We start from the raw sequence: 17,170 nt of genomic DNA, 5'->3' as shown, positions 1-17,170 counted from the left end.
CAAAAATCACTGTGAATGGGACCAAAGGGCTGCCTAAAATTCCAAATGCCCTCCCCTTCCCACCCTCAAAGTTTTGAATGCTCCACCACAGATCTGTAATTGCCTCTTGAGGGGTTGCATGGCCTTGTTAAGAATCCGTGCTCTAACCTCTGCAAGGGTAACAAGATGCTCCACCTCTAAAGGCTTATCGATCTAAGTAAACAATGAGCCCTGTGGCACAGAGTGGTAAGCTGCAGTACTACAGTCAAAAGCTCTGCTCACGACCTGAGTTCGATCCTGACAGAAGTCAGTTTCAGATAGCCGGCTCAAGGTTGGCTCAGCCTTCCATCCTTCCGAGGTCGGTAAAATGACTACCCAGCTTGCTAGGGGTAAAAGGAAGATTACTGGGGAAAGCAATGGCAAGCCACCTCGTAAACATAGGCTGCCTAGTAAACGTCATGATGTGACGTCACCTCATGGGTCAGTAATGACCCAGTGCTTGCGCAAGGGACTACCTTTACCTTTTAAACAATGTCTTGGAGCCTGCTTCAAGGCCTATCCCTTGGTGAAGGAGCTCTGCATAACCGCCCCTGTGTCTACCGAGCCTCATCCGGCTGAGCTATTTTGAGCAGTGAAAGGTGTACTTCTCCCCAAACTGTTGATCTTCTCACCACCGTATGTAATTTGTTGTTAAAATCAGCCTCCCTACCAAAGCACTAGAAAGAAGCCAATGCAAGACTGGTTTTAAAAGGGGTCCAAAGGAGATCTAGGAAATTATTGTGCAGTTAGCCTAATGTCTATTCCAGGTAAAATAGTAAAACTTATTAAAGACAGAAAGTTGGATCCAGTGGTAAGTTTCAGTTAATGGAAGGCGGGGAGATTTTTGCTGATTCCTTCCTCCCACTGCAGGCTTGCAGTTGGCTCCCATGCTGATCTGTGGGGTCCCTTTTCCTCCAGGACCGGCATTTTAGTAACCATTATGGGCCGCAGTATTGAGGGAATGAGAAAGTCCAGTTCCACTGATGGAAATCCCTTCCAAAAGCAGAAATTAGTCGAACACAAGCCAAAAAAATCTTAATACACACAGACGAACAAGGCCTGCTGAGAAAATCAGCATAGCTTCATAATCAGAAGCACTGTCTTAATAACCTTTTGCATTTCTCAGTTAAGAGCACTCTAGTTCACCTTACATACTTGGGACTCCCCCAAAATCTTTTCACAAAATCTCTCACTAAAGATTCCTGAGTCAATTTAATAATCATGGGTTAAGAGTACAGGTCTTCTTATGGATTAAAAACTGGTTAAACAGGAAACAGGAGTGTACAGTTCTCACACTTGAGGGAAGTAAGCAGTGGAGTTCTACAAGGATCAGTACTGGGTCCAGTGCTATTTAATTTGTTCATAAATTATGTGGAATTGGGGGGTGATCAGAGCAGTGACCAGTTTTGCAGATACCAAATTATCCATGATGGTGAAACCAAAGCAAACTGTAAAGAACTCCAAAAGGATCTCTCTGAACATAGGGAGTGCACAGAAATGTGACAAATGAAGTTCAATGTAAATAGGTATAAGGTGACACAAATTGGGACGCTATACATGCTGATGGGGTTTGAACTGGTGGTAAGTGAGAAGAAAAGATACCTTGGGGTCATAGCGGTCAGCTCAATGAAAACGATGAGTCAGTGGTAACAAAAGCAAACTAGGGATTATTAGAAAAAGGATTGAAAATAAAACTGTAATGCCCTTGTATAAATATATCATACATCCTCATTTGGAATTCTGTGCATAATTCTGGTTGCTGTTGTTCAAAAAAGATACTGCAGAGCTGGCAAAAGTACTACAAAGAGCAAGCAAGATGTCTAAGGGATTAGAGTGCCTTTCCTACAAGGGTAGGCTACAGTTTAAAGAAAAGTCAACAAAAGGGTGACATGACAGAGGTTGACAAAATTATGCATGCAGTAGAGAAAGTAGAGAGAAAGAACTTTTTCTATTCCCAAAACAGTATCACTCATGGACATCCAATACAGTTGAGAAGCAACAGAGTGATAACAGACAAAACAAAGTAGTTCTTCACTCAACAAAAAAAGGTGTGGAATTCAGTGCCAGTGATGGTCGCAAGAACAGATGGCTTTAAAAAGGAGATTAGAGAGATTCACGGAGAATAGGTCCATCAATGGTTACTACCTCTGACGACTAAAGGAACTTCCTAATTCAGAGGCAGTAGACCCCTGAATTCTAGGAGGCAACAACAACCTGATGGTTTGGCCTCTATGCCCTGTTCATTGATCCTTGGCGGCAGTGTGAAAAAGGATGCTGGACTAGACAGACGGCTGGTCTGGTCTTGCAGAAACAGCTTATGTTCTTATGATACTAATTAAACTGGTGAAAGCTGAGCAACATGAAACTGAAGCTTTAAGTCACAGTGGAAGCATCACATGGTTTCACAAGGTTTAGCCTTGACAGGTTTCATTTGGAATAAGTGGGGGAGTTACTTCTGTTCATGCCACACTGGATTATTTACCTGTGATTTTGGCCTATATTCACTTTGTCCATATACGTTGCTCTTCGTCCAAATAAGTCAGTGCAACTGGCATATGGTTCATAAATGGTGTTCCATCCAAACATCTTACAGCCTGTCTTTGGCAGTACAGCTATATCCTCACTTCAAACCTAGTGGTAAAAGGTCTATTACAAGTTCAGAAGATAAATACTGTCCATAGGACCGCATTGAAGGGATTACCAAACCTCACAGCAAATCACTTCCATGTAAGTATCAACAATTCTTTTTCTGGATCTCTGTATCCGATAGACTCACTTCTGACGCCTTTAAATGCCCCCACGTCTTCTTTCCTTTTATGCTGCGGATTTTCCAATGATAGGAGGCTCAGTTATAAGAATTCAGAATCAGAAATACCGTACAACATTGTTTTGGTAAGATGAAGATGCCATGGGCAGCTGTCGCATTACACATGGCTGTCTTAAGTGCACAATGCTGCCTTCACGTATTTGTCCTGACAAAATACCTGGCAAATTAATAATAATGAATGACTAGGAAAAATAGCATTTCCATAGCAAAAAATCCTGACTCATTCTAGTCTGCGGAACAGACCGCATAGGGCTGAATGGCTGCCTGATACACATCAGAACAAACTGTACTCTGAAGGCTGCCTAATAGTTAGTTTGCCTTTCAACCTTGAATATACAATGTATATAACACACAAGTTGTCTTGTCAGGTAAGTTAACAATGGCTCAATTAAGACTTAATGGAGTCAATCACCAAATTACACTTTTGCGAATGGGATGGCCTTCTGGAGTTCATGCTCTTTTCTTTCCCTTCTATTATTTCAGCTGAATGTAGTTTGCCTTGAAGTTAGGCAAGCTGTAGTTGGCCCTAACCACAGTTTGCCTCAAAATCAGGGACTGAAAACCAATTTGAACTATGGTTCCCATCTTTCACTTGAAGTCTGATTTGGATATTAGGATAAACTATGACCACCAAACCATGGAAGGGAGAGAGAAGAAACAAGCAAGCCTGATGGCACATTTCCATCTGATGGGAACCCCTTACTTTAATTGAATCAATCTAAAAACTCTAACCTTTAAATGTTGAACTTGTCTTTCAGCGCAACGTCTTTAAAACTACTGCAGAAACCTTTGGTTGCTCAAAAAGCCTGAGATGTACACAAGAATGAGCTTTATTGTCCAAGCTGTATGTAGGAGAAGCTTCCCAAAACTAAGTGAACTTCAGGAAAATAGGCACTGCATCTTAGCATACTTAGGCTTACAACCTATGTACATATAATTGAAGGGTCACATCCCAAGTCAAGAACTATCACAAAACATCAAGTGGTTTATTTTATGCATATTTATTTTAAAGCTTTTCATGGCCATATAAACTAGAGCACAATCCCAAATTCTATCTCCTATTACACTTCAACAATACATTAATTTTGAACTTGCTTCCTACAACTTCCAGCACAGTTTATAATTTTCTCAGTAATTAGATATGCCAAGGCTAATAACTCAATTAATATCACACAACACACACAAAGGATACACAATTTACAATGTGCCAACTACTTTCCCCAAAGTGTGCGTCCTCACAAATTCATCATATCAAGGAATAAACACATACTATAAACCCAAACTTTTCTGGGGGAAAACACAGCTAATTTCAGCCATAAATCTACAGAAAACAGCACACACTAACAGACTTCAGAATGTTCTCATGAGAATAAAGTATTCCCATCAACATTTGTATACGCAAAGTGAGGACTTATCCAACATAAAGGTCATGTTTTTAAAAGGAATATATTTTCCATATGCTTTAGAATTTTTCAGTTCTTTTAGTTTGGCATTCTAATTACATTAGTGAAGCATAGTCCGGGCTGCCAACTTCTACCTCCATACCCAAGACTCCCATGCCATACATTGGAGGGGGAGAGGAAGACAAGAGAGAGAAACTGCAGCTGCTGCATCAGAAATTTGCAGAAGACTGTTATGATTCCAATTCTATGACTCCACTGCACCAAGAAACATGCTTAGAACATTATATACCTATAAATCCTAACACAGGAAGCCCTAATCCCAAACAGTAGGCTAACCAAAAGTCTACCACTTCCCTGCAAATATTTCCATGCATCCTTACTGTTTCTCCTCTCCTGTGCAGGCATCTCCTATGAAAGCCAAACATTTCTCGCCTGGCCTTGCCCCCGAAATTTCCTCCTCATAAAAAACAAACCTTCTTTTACATCCACCATCACGGGCAGCCCATTCCTGACCCCCAAGGACTGGGCATTACTTACGCCGTCCAGGATGGGCCTAACGCCGGCGGGGAGGCCCGGACCCCGTCCTCCCGGTGCTGCCACAGCAGCGCCACCCAGGGACCCCGGCAGTGTCTTCCACCGGCACCAAGACCTGCACTGGTGTCTCGGGGTGTGCTGGGGGCGGAGATGTCAGTGGGCAGCTTCCTGTCCCCTTCCGGCCCAGCACGCCAGTGGGGAGAACGGCGTTGCTGCACCTGCTTTTTTGCAGGCTCAGCCTCACTGTTCTCTAAGGGGCAAAATGCCCCATTTAAAATTTTTAAAGCTAGTGAAAGACTTTTTAAAGCCTTTCGGCACTCGGGAAACAGTTTTGGAAGTACCGCGTAAGCGCCTCATCCCCAGCCGCCAAAAGGTGAGGAATGGGCTGTGAGCCTTTGATTCTCTCAATTTCATTTAACTGTAATGCAAACACCAAACATAAGCATCTTTTTGGTATGTGAACAGCTACAATGGGAAGACAGAAAGATCTTGCTGGGGTTTACTGCCCAGACTCATGTCCTATTACTTCCCTATAGCACCTACCAAACCCCTTTCCCCCTGTCGTTGATTACCCCTTAAATATCAGACTGTTACTCAGATCCCAGCAAATCCTCAAACACTAAACCTTTTTCCAACACCAAGTCCCTCGCAGTCTGTCCTTCTCCCTATCCCATATCCACATAATCCTTATTAACTGTTTTGTTTTCTAAATTCTTCACACCAAGCCTTTCTCCTTACCCTATACCCAGATGGGCTTTATTAACTGTAATCTCTCAACTTGCCCTCCTACCAAAATGATATTTATTCTTTGCAATCTACATTTCTTTGCAACCTACTTTTCTCTCCCATGCCAAACCCAGGTGGTCTTTCTTAGTTAATGACTATTATTTTAATAGCTTTGAACTTTACTGTAAGCTTTGAAGTCTTTTGTGGTCTAGACCAAAGGTTCTTAAACTGTGGGTCGCGACCCCATATGGGTTTGCGTAACTGAATGTGGGGGTCATGAAAAAATTGGCAACAGTACGTAAATTTGCTTTCGTCTTTAATAAATGGTAAAATGTATACCAAAGAATTGTTTTAAAATAAATTTCGTTATGATTTATTATCAGTAAATGTTTGCTTTGTATAACTATTTTATATACCTATATACCCGGGGTTGTGTAAAAATTTCTCGGGCGAAAAGGGGTCATAAGTGGGAAAGGTTTAAGAATCCCTGGTCCAGACAGAAGTCACCAGTGGTCTAGACTGTCAATAACAGCAGCTCTTTGGCTACCAAAACATATCTGCCAAGTAAAGCCCCAATCCCGACCTCCTACTTGGTATGGGGACGACATACTTCAATGCATGGTTACTTGGAAGTAAGTCCCACTGAGTTCAAAAAAGGGGCTGGCCTTTACGTAAATATATATCTAGGACTGCAGCTTTGGCAATCAGCCATCAGGTGCACGTTCGACTCCCCTCCCCAACCAGAACTCCCACCCCAGCCCCAAATCTAAGCCTACTGGCACCCATTAAGGCTCACCCAACTCCCCCCCCTTAATTCCACCTTTCCCACTCCCAAGACCCTTCCTAGGCCTCCCCCCTCCCCAACTTGATACCTCATCTATGCCTCATAATATGATAGTGCCATAATATGAAAGTGCCATAATGTGCCACCCTCACCATAACCCTCCACCAATCATGACCCCCCACTGGTGGGGGGGCGTTAATGCGTCTCCCCCCACCCTTCCCCCTCCCAAACCTAGTACCTGATCTATGCCTCATAATATGAAAGGTTTACCACCTTCACCATAACCCTCCACCACTCACAACCCCCCACCGGTGTGTGTGGGGGCTTTAATCCCTCTTCCCTCCACCCTTCCCCCTCCCCAACTTGGTACCTGATCTATGCCTCCTAATATGAAAGGTTTACCACCCTCCACCACTCACGATCCCCCTACCGGTGGGGGGGGGCTTTAATGCCTCCCCCTCCCCAACTTGGTACCTCATCTATGCCTCATCCTATGAAAGGCTCACAGGACCCCCCAAAAAAATTTCACCTTTCCCACTCCCAAGACCCTCCCCACCACCAACCTGGTACCTCATTCACGCCTCATCCTATGAAAGGGTTGACCACAACCCTTCACCCCTGACGACCCCCCCACTGGCGGGGGGGGGCTTTAATGCCTCTCCCCCCTCCCCAATTCGCTACCTGAACTGTGCCTCATCATATGAAAGGTTTGCCACCCTCCACCACTCAAGGGGCCTTAATGCCACCCCTCACCCCCCTAAGCTTCTCTCCCCCATCCGTGTCCCCCTCCCCACCACCACCAACCTGGTACCTCATTCATGCCTCATCCTATGAAAGGGTTGACCACTCAAGACCCCCCACACCGGTGGAGGGGGGCCTTTAATGCCTCCCCACCCCCACCCTCCCCCCTCCCCCACTCGCTACCTGAACTAGGCCTCATCCTAGGAAAGGGTTGGCCACAACCCTTCACCCCTGACGGACCCCCCCCACCGGCGGGGGGGGCTTGAATGCCTGTCCCCCCTCCCCCACTTCCCAGCACACGCACCCCAGCCGTGCCCCCCACCCACTCACCCCCCCCCCACCCACTCACCCCACCCCCCCACCGACCTCTCGGTCCTTGAGGCCCAGCAGCAGCACCTCCTCCATGAGGGTGAGCCGCGTCTCTTTGGAGTCGCCCTTGTCGTCGTCGCCGCCGGGCTCGTCGCGCCGGCTCTCCTCCTCGGGGCCGCCGCCGCCGCCCCCGCCGCCCCCGCCGGCCCCCTTGTCGGTGCTGCGGGAGGCCTCGGTGCGGCGTTGCACCAGGCCCGAGCTGCGCTGGGTGAGGGAAGTCATGGCGGCGGCGGGGGGGACGGGGAGACGGGGGGCTAGGGGGCACGCCAGCGGCCCGGCTCTGCTCCCTCAGCCGCCTGCCTCCTCCTCCTCCTCCTCCTCCTCCGACCAGGCCCGGCCGCCCAGGCCGCTCCGGGAAGGAAGGGGGCACGGAGGTGGGGCCGGCCCGGCGGCGGCGGCGCCTTCTCCTCCAATATGGCGGCGCTCGGCTGACGCCAAACGGCCGCGGAGGAGGAGGTGGCGGCGGCGGCGGCGGGAGGGCGGCCCCGACGCCCGGGGGGTGGGGGATCGGCGGCGAGGAGAAGTGGGAGCTCCCCCCTCCCCTCAGGAAGGGAGGGCCTCCGCCGACACGTCTCAGGGAGAGGGTCGCGGGGGGGGGGGACGCCCCTGAGGGCCACACGCGGGGGAGGGGCGGGCCGCGGCCTTCTTTCTGACAGGAACCCACGGAGCGGCCTTATACTGAACCCGACCCTCCTTGGTCCATCCAAGTCTGTCTTGTCTGCTCAGGCCGGCAGCGGCTCTCCAGGGTCTCAGGCAGAGGTCTTTCCCATCACCTACTCGCCTAGCCCTTTAAGTGGAGATGCCGGGGATTGAACCCGGGGCCTTCTGCATGCCAAGCAGAGGCTCTACCGCTGAGCCACAGCCCCCCCCCCCATAAATATGTGTCATTTAGCCCTGAGAAGCTTTGTTCTAGTTGCCAGTTGCAGAAGCCACTAGTCCACTGCACTTGAACACATGAAGCTGCCTTATACTGAATCAGCCCCTTGGTCCATCCAAGTCAGTATTGTCTACTCAGACCGGCAGTGGCTCTCCAGGGTCTCAGGCTGAGGTCTTTCACATCACCTACCTGCCTGGTCCCTTTAACTGGGGATGCCGGGGATTGAACCCGGGGCCTTCTGCATGCCAGGCAGAGGCTCTGCCACTGAGCCACGGCCCCTCCCCTACATGAACTCTCCCTGATAAAGAAGGGGACATTGGTTCTTGTAGGCTATCCTGGCTGGGTGACCGTGGTCTTGGTATTTCGCCCGCAGCTGTGGCAGGCATCTTCAGAGGAGTCACACTGAAGGACAGTGTCAGTGTCAAGTGTGTAGGAAGAGTAATATATAGTCAGAAAGGGGTTGGGTTTGAGCTGAGTAGCTCAAACTACTCAAGAAGGGGACATCTGCAAGATATGCAGTGATCTGACACCACCAACCCTCAGGAAAGAGCCAGAGGGCCATCCCTCAATGGGAAGACTGCCAGTGCATTCCTAAAGAGAGTTACTCCAGTCTAAACCCATCAACATGAACGGCCTTGAACACATGAAGCTGCCTTATACTGAACCAGACCCTTGGCCCGTCCAAGTCAGTATTGTCTACTCAGACCGGCAGTGGCTCTCCAGGGTCTCAGGCAGAGGTCTTTCCCATCACCTACTCGCCTGGTCCCTTTAACTGGAGATGCTGGGGATTGAACCTGGGACCTTCTGCATGCTAAGCAGAGGCTCTACCGCTGAGCCACAGCCCCCCCCCCACCATAAATATGTGTCATTTAGCCCTGAGAAGCTTTGTTCTAGTTGCCAGTTGCAGAAGCCACTAGTCCACTGCACTTGAACACATGAACACATGAAGCTGCCTTATACTGAATCAGACCCTTGGTCCATCCAAGTCAGTATTGTCTACTCAGACCGGCAGCGGCTCTCCAGGGTCTCAGGCAGGGGTCTTTCACATCACCTACCTGCCTGGTCCCTTTAACTGGAGATGCCGGGGGTTGAACCTGGGACCTTCTGCATGGCAAGCAGAGGCTCTACCACTGAGCCAAAGTTCCTCCCCTAAGAGAATACACATGAATTCACCTTATACTGAATCAGACCCTTGGTCCATCAAAGTCCCTAGTGTCACTCTGACTGGCAGCGGCTCTCCAGGGTCTCCTGGCTGAGGTCTTTCACATCACCTACCTGCCTGGTCCCTTTAACTGGAGATGCCGGGGATTGAACCTGGGTTACCTTCTGTGTGCCAAGCAGAGGCTCTACCACTGAGCCACAGACCCTCCCCACATGAACACATGAAGCTGCCTATTATTATTATTATTATTATTATTATTATTATTATTATTATTATTATTATTAAGCTTTCGAGAGTCAAAGCTCCCTCTTTATTTGTTGTTTCTTTTTATACAAGTTTCAATATATATTTCTTATTCTACATACATTGTTTGTATAACATACTTTTCTCATTCCCTTCCATCCCTCCCATCCCCCTCCCTAGCCCCACTCCTTCTCCTTATAATCTTTAGTCTCTTAACCTCAGCCACGGGCACAAAGCCTGGATCTTCCACCGAATGTCTTTTCTTCCTTCCATTGATATCCACTCTAAGTAGGTCTTCCATCTACTCGTGATTTCCCTGCTCTTGTCTTCCCATGAAGTCTTCCGGCGCATCATCTCGACGATATCCGACTGTATAAATTCAAACAGATAGTTGTGCCAGATTTCTATAGTCCATTTACTTTTATCCTTCCAACCCAGAGCTATTACTGCTTTGCTGGCTAATAACATAGCCTTTAATATGGCCTGATCCCTCTTGTCACATGAAGCTGCCTTATGCTGAATCAGACCCTTGGTCCATCAAAGTCAGTATTGTCTGCTGAGAACAGCAGCAGCTCTCCAGGGTCTCTGGCGGAGGTCTTTCACATCACCTACTTGCCTTGTCCCTTTAACTGGAGATGCCGGGGATTGAACCTGGGACCTTCTGCATGCCAGGCAGATACTCTACCGCTGAGCCACGGTCCCTCCCCACATGGACACATGAAGCTGCCTTACGCTGAATCAGACCCTTGGTCCATCAGAGTCAATATTGTCTGCTCAGACCGGCAGCGGCTCTCCAGGGTCTCAGGCGGAGGTCTTTCACATCCCCTACTCGCCTGGTCCCTTTAACTGGAGATGCCAGGGATTGAACCTGGGGCCTTCTGCATGCCAAGCAGATGCTCTGCCTCTGAGCCACGGCCCCTCACTGGAAGAGAGGACCAACGGGAGCCCCCGCACTCCCCACTCGTAATAATTAAAAGAAATGCACACAAATGTGGGCACTTTCACACATGCCAAATAATACACTTTCAGTGCCCTTTACCGTTTGCAAGTGGATTTTGACATTTCACACAGTAAACTCCAGCTGCAAAGTGCGTTGAAAGTGGAATGAAAGTGCATTTATTTGGCATGTATGAACGTGCCTAAAATATGTGTGTGTTAAGTGCTGTCAAGTCACTTCCGACTCATGGTGACCCTATGAATGAAAGTCCTCCAAAACGTCCTATCCTGAACAGCCTTGCTCGGGTCTTGCAAAATGAGGGCCATGGCTTCCTTAATAGAATCTATCCATCTTTTGTTGGGTCTTCCTCTCTTCCTTCTTCTTTCACACAAAATACCCTGCCAGAAATTTTGTTAGTCTTTAAGGTGCAACTGGACTCTTGCTCTTTTCAACACAAAATACCAGCTGATGATAAAGACAGAAAAGGAAGGTCCAGGTGGCCGCTTGTTGGGCAATATTCTTTCGTTTTCTTTGCTTTTGCAAAGACTAATGCGATCGACAGCGCAAGCCTATGGGCTTTCCCAGAAGGAAGCCTCATTGAATAAAATGGGACTTAGACCTGTTTAGGGGTCTTTATTCCCACAGAAACTTTGAAAGCTGGTCAAATTTATTCCCGCAATAAAGTCAAGCGAGGACTCTTGAGAAAGCGAGCCCTGACTGAGGAATAAACTTGGCTCGTGTTCAAGGTGCCACTGGCCTCTTGATTTATCTACACCGTGTGTGTGTGTGTGTGTGTGTGTGTGTGTGTGTGTGTGTGTGTGTGTGTATGAATGGGTCTCTGGATAAATATATTTTATACAGCTGTGTGCAGTGGAGGGATTTGTTTACACAAATGCACCCTTCCTTCCTGTGGGGGGAGCTCTAGCTGCACAGCAGCCCTGGGAGCGACTTTCTTCCGAGGAGACTGCAAGCCAGCACAGACATTTCAGAATATTGAAGCGGGCTTGGAGGCTGATGACTGTCGTTTCGCCACCAATCTCCACCATAATAGGAGGGGTGTGTTTCTCAATGACATGGCTCTGGTCCATTGGGGTTAGAGGTCGAGAAGAAAGCGCAACTTGGATCGTGGAAGAGACCTGGAGAAACAGACCGGGCTGAGTGACGGAGCAATTTAAACATGTTTATTGTTAACTTTTACACTAGTAACTTATGCAGTTGCACAGTATGTCCAGTCTGTTTATGTGCATATAAAATGTCACAATATTTACATCAGATCAGGTTTACCTCCCTACCCAGATATAGGTTTTATAAATAATAAAATACCAATAGAGGCAGTTTCTCTTACACAAGTTCCAGTTACATACCTGGCTGCCAACAAAAAGTCTCTCCCCCGCCCCCCCGTTCTGGAGATCTTATAAATGGGAGAAATGCTCCACTTCTGTCATTTGGCACCCGGTGGCTTTATCAAAACAGATAAAAGGAAGTATTTCTTCACACAACGCATAGTTCAATTGTGGAACTCCCTGCCCCAGGATGTGGTGATGGCTGCCAACTTGGATGGCTTTAAGAGGGGAGTGGACATGTTCATGGAGGAGAGGGATGTTCATGACTACTGGTAAAAATGGATACTAGTCATGATGCATACCTATTCTCTCCAGGATCAGAAGAGCGTGCTTATTATATTAGGTGCTGCTGTGGGACACAGGCAGGACAATGCTGCTGCAGTCGTCTTGTTTGTGGGCTTCCTGGAGGCCCCTGGTTGGCCACTGTGTGAACAGACTGCTGGACTTGATGGGCCTTGGTCTGATCCAGCAGGGCTTTTCTTATGTTCATGGAGGAGAGGGCTATTCATGGCTACAAGTAAAAATGGATACTAGTTATGATGCCTACCTGTTCTCTCGAGGATCAGAGAAGCATGCCTATTTTATTAGGTGCTTTGGAACAGAGGCAGGACAATGCTGCTGCAGTTGTTTGTGGGCTTCCTAGAGGCACCTGGTTGGCCACTGCTTCCATTCCAGATCTCAACGGACCTTTGCAACGTTACGTGTCCTTTGGGCAGGGAAGGTGACAAGGTAGACAAACTTTGCTAGACTTCCCAGAAGAGTCTGGCTGTGAAGAAAGATGGCATAGAAAAGATTTAAAATAAATAGCAGCTGGCTTTCAGACAGCAGTTGGACAATCGGCTCTGTGTGCTGTCACAAAGACACTGTGCGCCATAGGCAGCTTACAGAACGTTCACATACTGTGACATATTTCATCGTGAGGCCCTGTGTGTGTCTGTCGAAACGCAGTGTTTCGTTTGAACAAAGAGCAATGGAAGAGCGCTCTTGTTTGACTAGAACACAAGGGCTCCTCTGTGCCCTCACCCCTTCAACGCCTGGAGGCTTGACGTTTAACGATGAGTGAGGAAATGGAACTCCACGCAGGTGCCAGGGAAAATATCCTCATTCATGATTCAGAAAATTCAAATGGGAAGGCTCGATGGCTTTGCTACAGGCCATAGGGACAGGACTTGACACTGCCCCTGTAACGCAAAAGACTGTTATGGATGCTTCACCCGTCACCTGGAGAGCCAGCGTGGTGTAGTAGTCAAGAGCAGTGGTGTGGACCCGTGGGCTGTAATTTGGAGAACCGGGTTTAATTCCTCACTCCTCCACAGGACCGGCGGGCACTAATCTGGTGAACGGGGTTGGTTTCCCCAGTCGTACACATGAAGCCAGCTGGGTGGCCTTGGGCTAGTCACAGCTCTCTCAGCCCCACCTACCTGAAAGGTGGTCTGTTATGGGGAGGGGAAGAGAAGGTGATTGTAAGCCGATTTGATTCTCTCTTAAGTGGTAGAGAAAGTCGGCATATAAAAACCAACTCTTCTTCTTATAGTTTTTTAAGCTGTAATTTATACACATACATTAATCAGGGAGCCATGATTGGCTGCAGCTCATTGTTCAATGCACAGCAAAGTGTTTGCCTCTACATAATGGGTGGAATGAGATTTAGCTCATAGACTGGAAACCTGTTAATTATTAATCAATAATGAGGGCACAGATATATTGAGTCAGGGTTTCCATTTAGCTCCAAAGTCAGCAATGTCCTTACTGCATATTCCCATTAAAAAGCATAAGTAATTGCTAATTAAAAATTCTTGATAGAGCATACAAAATGCTTCTGTAAAGCTATCATTTACAAGTCTGGCCATCACACCAGCATGCTTTTGGTCTAATTAGAAAATGTCCATACTAGGAAGCCAGTTTTGAGCAGTTGAAGCACATTTCCATCAAGATGCTTTTGTTCCATCTGCTCAGGCAAGATTATATCAATAATATATTTCACTACGGTGTATTTCTACTTCATTGTTGAAAGTAATATGGCAATGAAATAGTTAATACTACCTGGCACAACACATTTGAAGTGTTCATATCATTTTGCAGACATTCAGTCATCTTTCCAACAAGCCTATAAGCAGGGTTACCAACCTCCAGGTACTACCTGGAGATCTGCTATTACACCTGATCTCCAGCTGATAGAGATCAGTTTACCTGGAGAAAATGGCCACCTTGGCAATTGGACTCTGTGGCATTGAAGCCCCTCCCCAAACCCCACCCTCCTCAGGCTCCACCCAAAAAACCTTCCGCCAGCACCGAAGGAGAACCTGGCAACCCTACCTATAAGGTAGGTTAGCATTATTATTCCCATACGAATGAGTGCTGAGAAAATAGTAGCTCAAGTTCAGCCAGCATGCTCCAGGCTGAAGCAAGATTTGACCCACCTACATTATAGCGAACAGGCTGCAATACTAATACATGCATGTTTATGTGGGAATAAGCCCCACTATGAACTGAGTGCGATATATTGCTGGGTAAATGTGGTGGTGGAAAGTGCCATCAAGTCGCAGCCATCTTATTGCAACCTGTAGGGTTTTCAAGACAAGAGGCGTTCAGAGGTGGTTTGCCATTGATGGCCTCTGCATAGCAAACCTGGACTTCCTTGGTGGTCTCCCATCCAAGTACTAACCAGGGCCAACCCTGCTTAGCTTCTGAAATCGGATGAAATCGGGCTAACCCAGGCCATTCAGTTCAGGGCTTGGAAAAATATACATATCGTTAGCCATTATGCTAGGTATAGCATTTGCACTGCCATTTCCATCTGTCATTAAACTGCTTGCTTGTCTTTGATTTGTGTCAATGCCAAGCGGAAAAGCCTTGAGTGTTCCGTATTTCTAACTTAATGTGCATTAGAGAAGTTTGTGACATGCCTGTCTGGTGGAGGCTATTATCTCCCTTTAAAGTCACAGCTGACCCAAATTAACTTGTGCAAATTTTCAAAACTAAAAGGAAAAAGTTGGGGAAAACTGAGAGTCTCCTCTTGAAGATGTATGTGTCAGGTTTTCAGCCAATCAAAAACTGACGATATTTCTGACGCCTCAAGAAAGAGCTGTCATCAGGGCCCTGCCCTTGTTCAGACATTTGTATGATGCCACATAAATGCCCCCACATTCACCTACAACAGAATGAAGCATGCATATTTGCACACACCCACTTTTCCTGCTGGGAAGGACCCTGCAATTGTGTATAGAGGCAGTCTACACAATACATTACATGGAGCTGGGGAGGATACATTCACTACCACACAGACTTTGGTCCATGTGGGTCCCATAACTCAGCATAGCTCCTCGGTGGGGGGGAAAGGGGCCCTTTCTCCTGCTTTCACAACCAAAAACGCTGTAAGACCCATCCCCGTGCCCAGATTTTCTCATTGGGCAGCTGCAGTAATCCTGCTCACGTTACTATCTCCACATGTATTATAAAAAATCACTCATCTCCTTTCAGGGCTAGAAAAGAAATTATTTTACTTTTCAAGCCTCTTCAGAAAAAGAAAGCAACCTTTGTTACTTTTCAACAATAGCAGGTGATCTTATAATTCTTCCACTCCCAAAGCATACAGTTCTCAGGTACAGCAAAAGCTCATCTTTTCCTTGTGTCTCCCAGTACACCTACAAGGTAACAACCAGGATGTGGCATTGAGCCTGGGAGGAAAACGGTGGTGTGGATCCAAGCACATGCCGATGGCATGGATGCTGTGCCAAGCAAAGAAAACACGTGGTGGCCAATGAAAAATGCAAGTTCTACTATCAGCAGGCAGCAAAACTCTCAATGAAAACTCCCTCCCCCTGCCTTTGGTCTCATCATAAAAGCACCATTTCAGACAAGAAATTGCAGAAACCAGAAGCATAACTAATTCCTGTACCTCTTGTCCATCACTGTCATCAGGTGCCCCCACATTCCATGAGCCAGCGTGGTGTAGTGGTTAAGAGGTGATTTGGAGTGGTGGAGTCTGATCTGGAGACCGGGTTTGATTCCCCGCTCCTCTACATGACCAGCGGAGGCTAATCTGGTGAACTGGATGTTTCCCCACTCCTACACACAAAGCCAGCTGGGTGACCTTGGGCTAGTCACAGCTCTGTTAGAGCTCTCTCAGCCCCACCTACCTCACAGGGTGTCTGTTGTGGGGAAGGGAAGGGGATTGTAAGCCAGTTTGAGTCTCCCTTAAGTGGTAGAGAAAGTCAGCATATAAAAACCAACTCTTCTTCTATTACAGGAAAAGAGGGAAAAACTCTCTATCCACCTTTCCCCACCCCATGCATAATTTTAGAAACCTCTATCATGCCTCCCTCAGCTATCTTTCTTCCAAAGCAGTTGTATTCACTTGCAGAGAGCCACATTTGCAAAAAAACCTTCAACTAAAAGAGCTATATCTGCTTCCATCCCCTGGCATGAGGCCTGCACCTCAGGGAAGCTTGCAGCCAACCCATTCCTCTGGCAGCAGTTGTTTCAAGGTAGGATCCAACTACCAGCTACAAGCCCCACCAGGCGAGCGGGCAAGACCCTTTTCTGAAACATAGGACAAATGTAATATTGGGGAACAGTGCTGAGAAGAGCCACAGGTGACTCCCGAGCCCGAGTATCACTATTCTAAAGAGTCCTATTTTCAGTCTTTCCACGCTGGCTCTCCAGTGGTTAAGAGCGGTGGACTCTGATCTGGAGAACCTAATCGGGTGAACTGGATTTGTTTCCCCACTCCTACACACGAAGCCAGCTGGGTGACCTTGGGCTAGTAACACTCTCTCAACCCCACCTACCTCACAGGGTGTCTGCTGTGGGAGGGGAAGGTGATTGTAAGCCGGTTTGATTCTCCCTTAAATGGTAGAGAAAGTTGGCATATAAAAACCAACTCTTCTGAGATCTCAGGGTATGCCACTTCCCAATAGAGGATATCTGTGTTTGGGCTGCAGAAGCTATGCATTGTTGATCAACATTTCATAAGTAAGCTGGGTGTTTCCAGTCATGCAAAGAGGCTCTTTATACTGGCTCTTTGTTGATGTCTGCTCTGAATTGTTGATGTAATTTGGCTCATTAATAAATTACTGACCCCTGAAATAGAAGGAGAAGATATGAAGACAGGGGTAAGCGACTGGAAAACCCATTAAAATTAAAAAGCGCATTAAAGAGCTCGATTATAACAGCACTACTTTTCGTGCTCGTCGTGTCTGTTCAT

The 17,170-nt window shown here is 47.2% G+C and overlaps 1 protein-coding gene across 1 annotated transcript in view; it reads right to left on the bottom strand.

Annotated features, from left to right (window-relative positions):
- GOLPH3 (golgi phosphoprotein 3) overlaps nt 1-7,624 on the bottom strand; it is a 36,520-nt gene extending 28,896 nt beyond the window's left edge. Inside the window, exon 1 of the mRNA XM_056848421.1 lies at nt 7,400-7,624. Coding sequence (XP_056704399.1) covers nt 7,400-7,624 — 225 coding nt within the window. The remainder of the gene's footprint in view (nt 1-7,399) is intronic.
- Between the last annotated feature and the right edge of the window lie 9,546 nt (nt 7,625-17,170).

This window comes from Euleptes europaea, chromosome 4 (genome assembly GCF_029931775.1).
Source record: "Euleptes europaea isolate rEulEur1 chromosome 4, rEulEur1.hap1, whole genome shotgun sequence".
Lineage (NCBI taxonomy): Eukaryota > Metazoa > Chordata > Lepidosauria > Squamata > Sphaerodactylidae > Euleptes > Euleptes europaea.
Note: the sequence above shows the minus strand (reverse complement) of the source record. Positions and strands in the feature narration are given on the sequence as shown.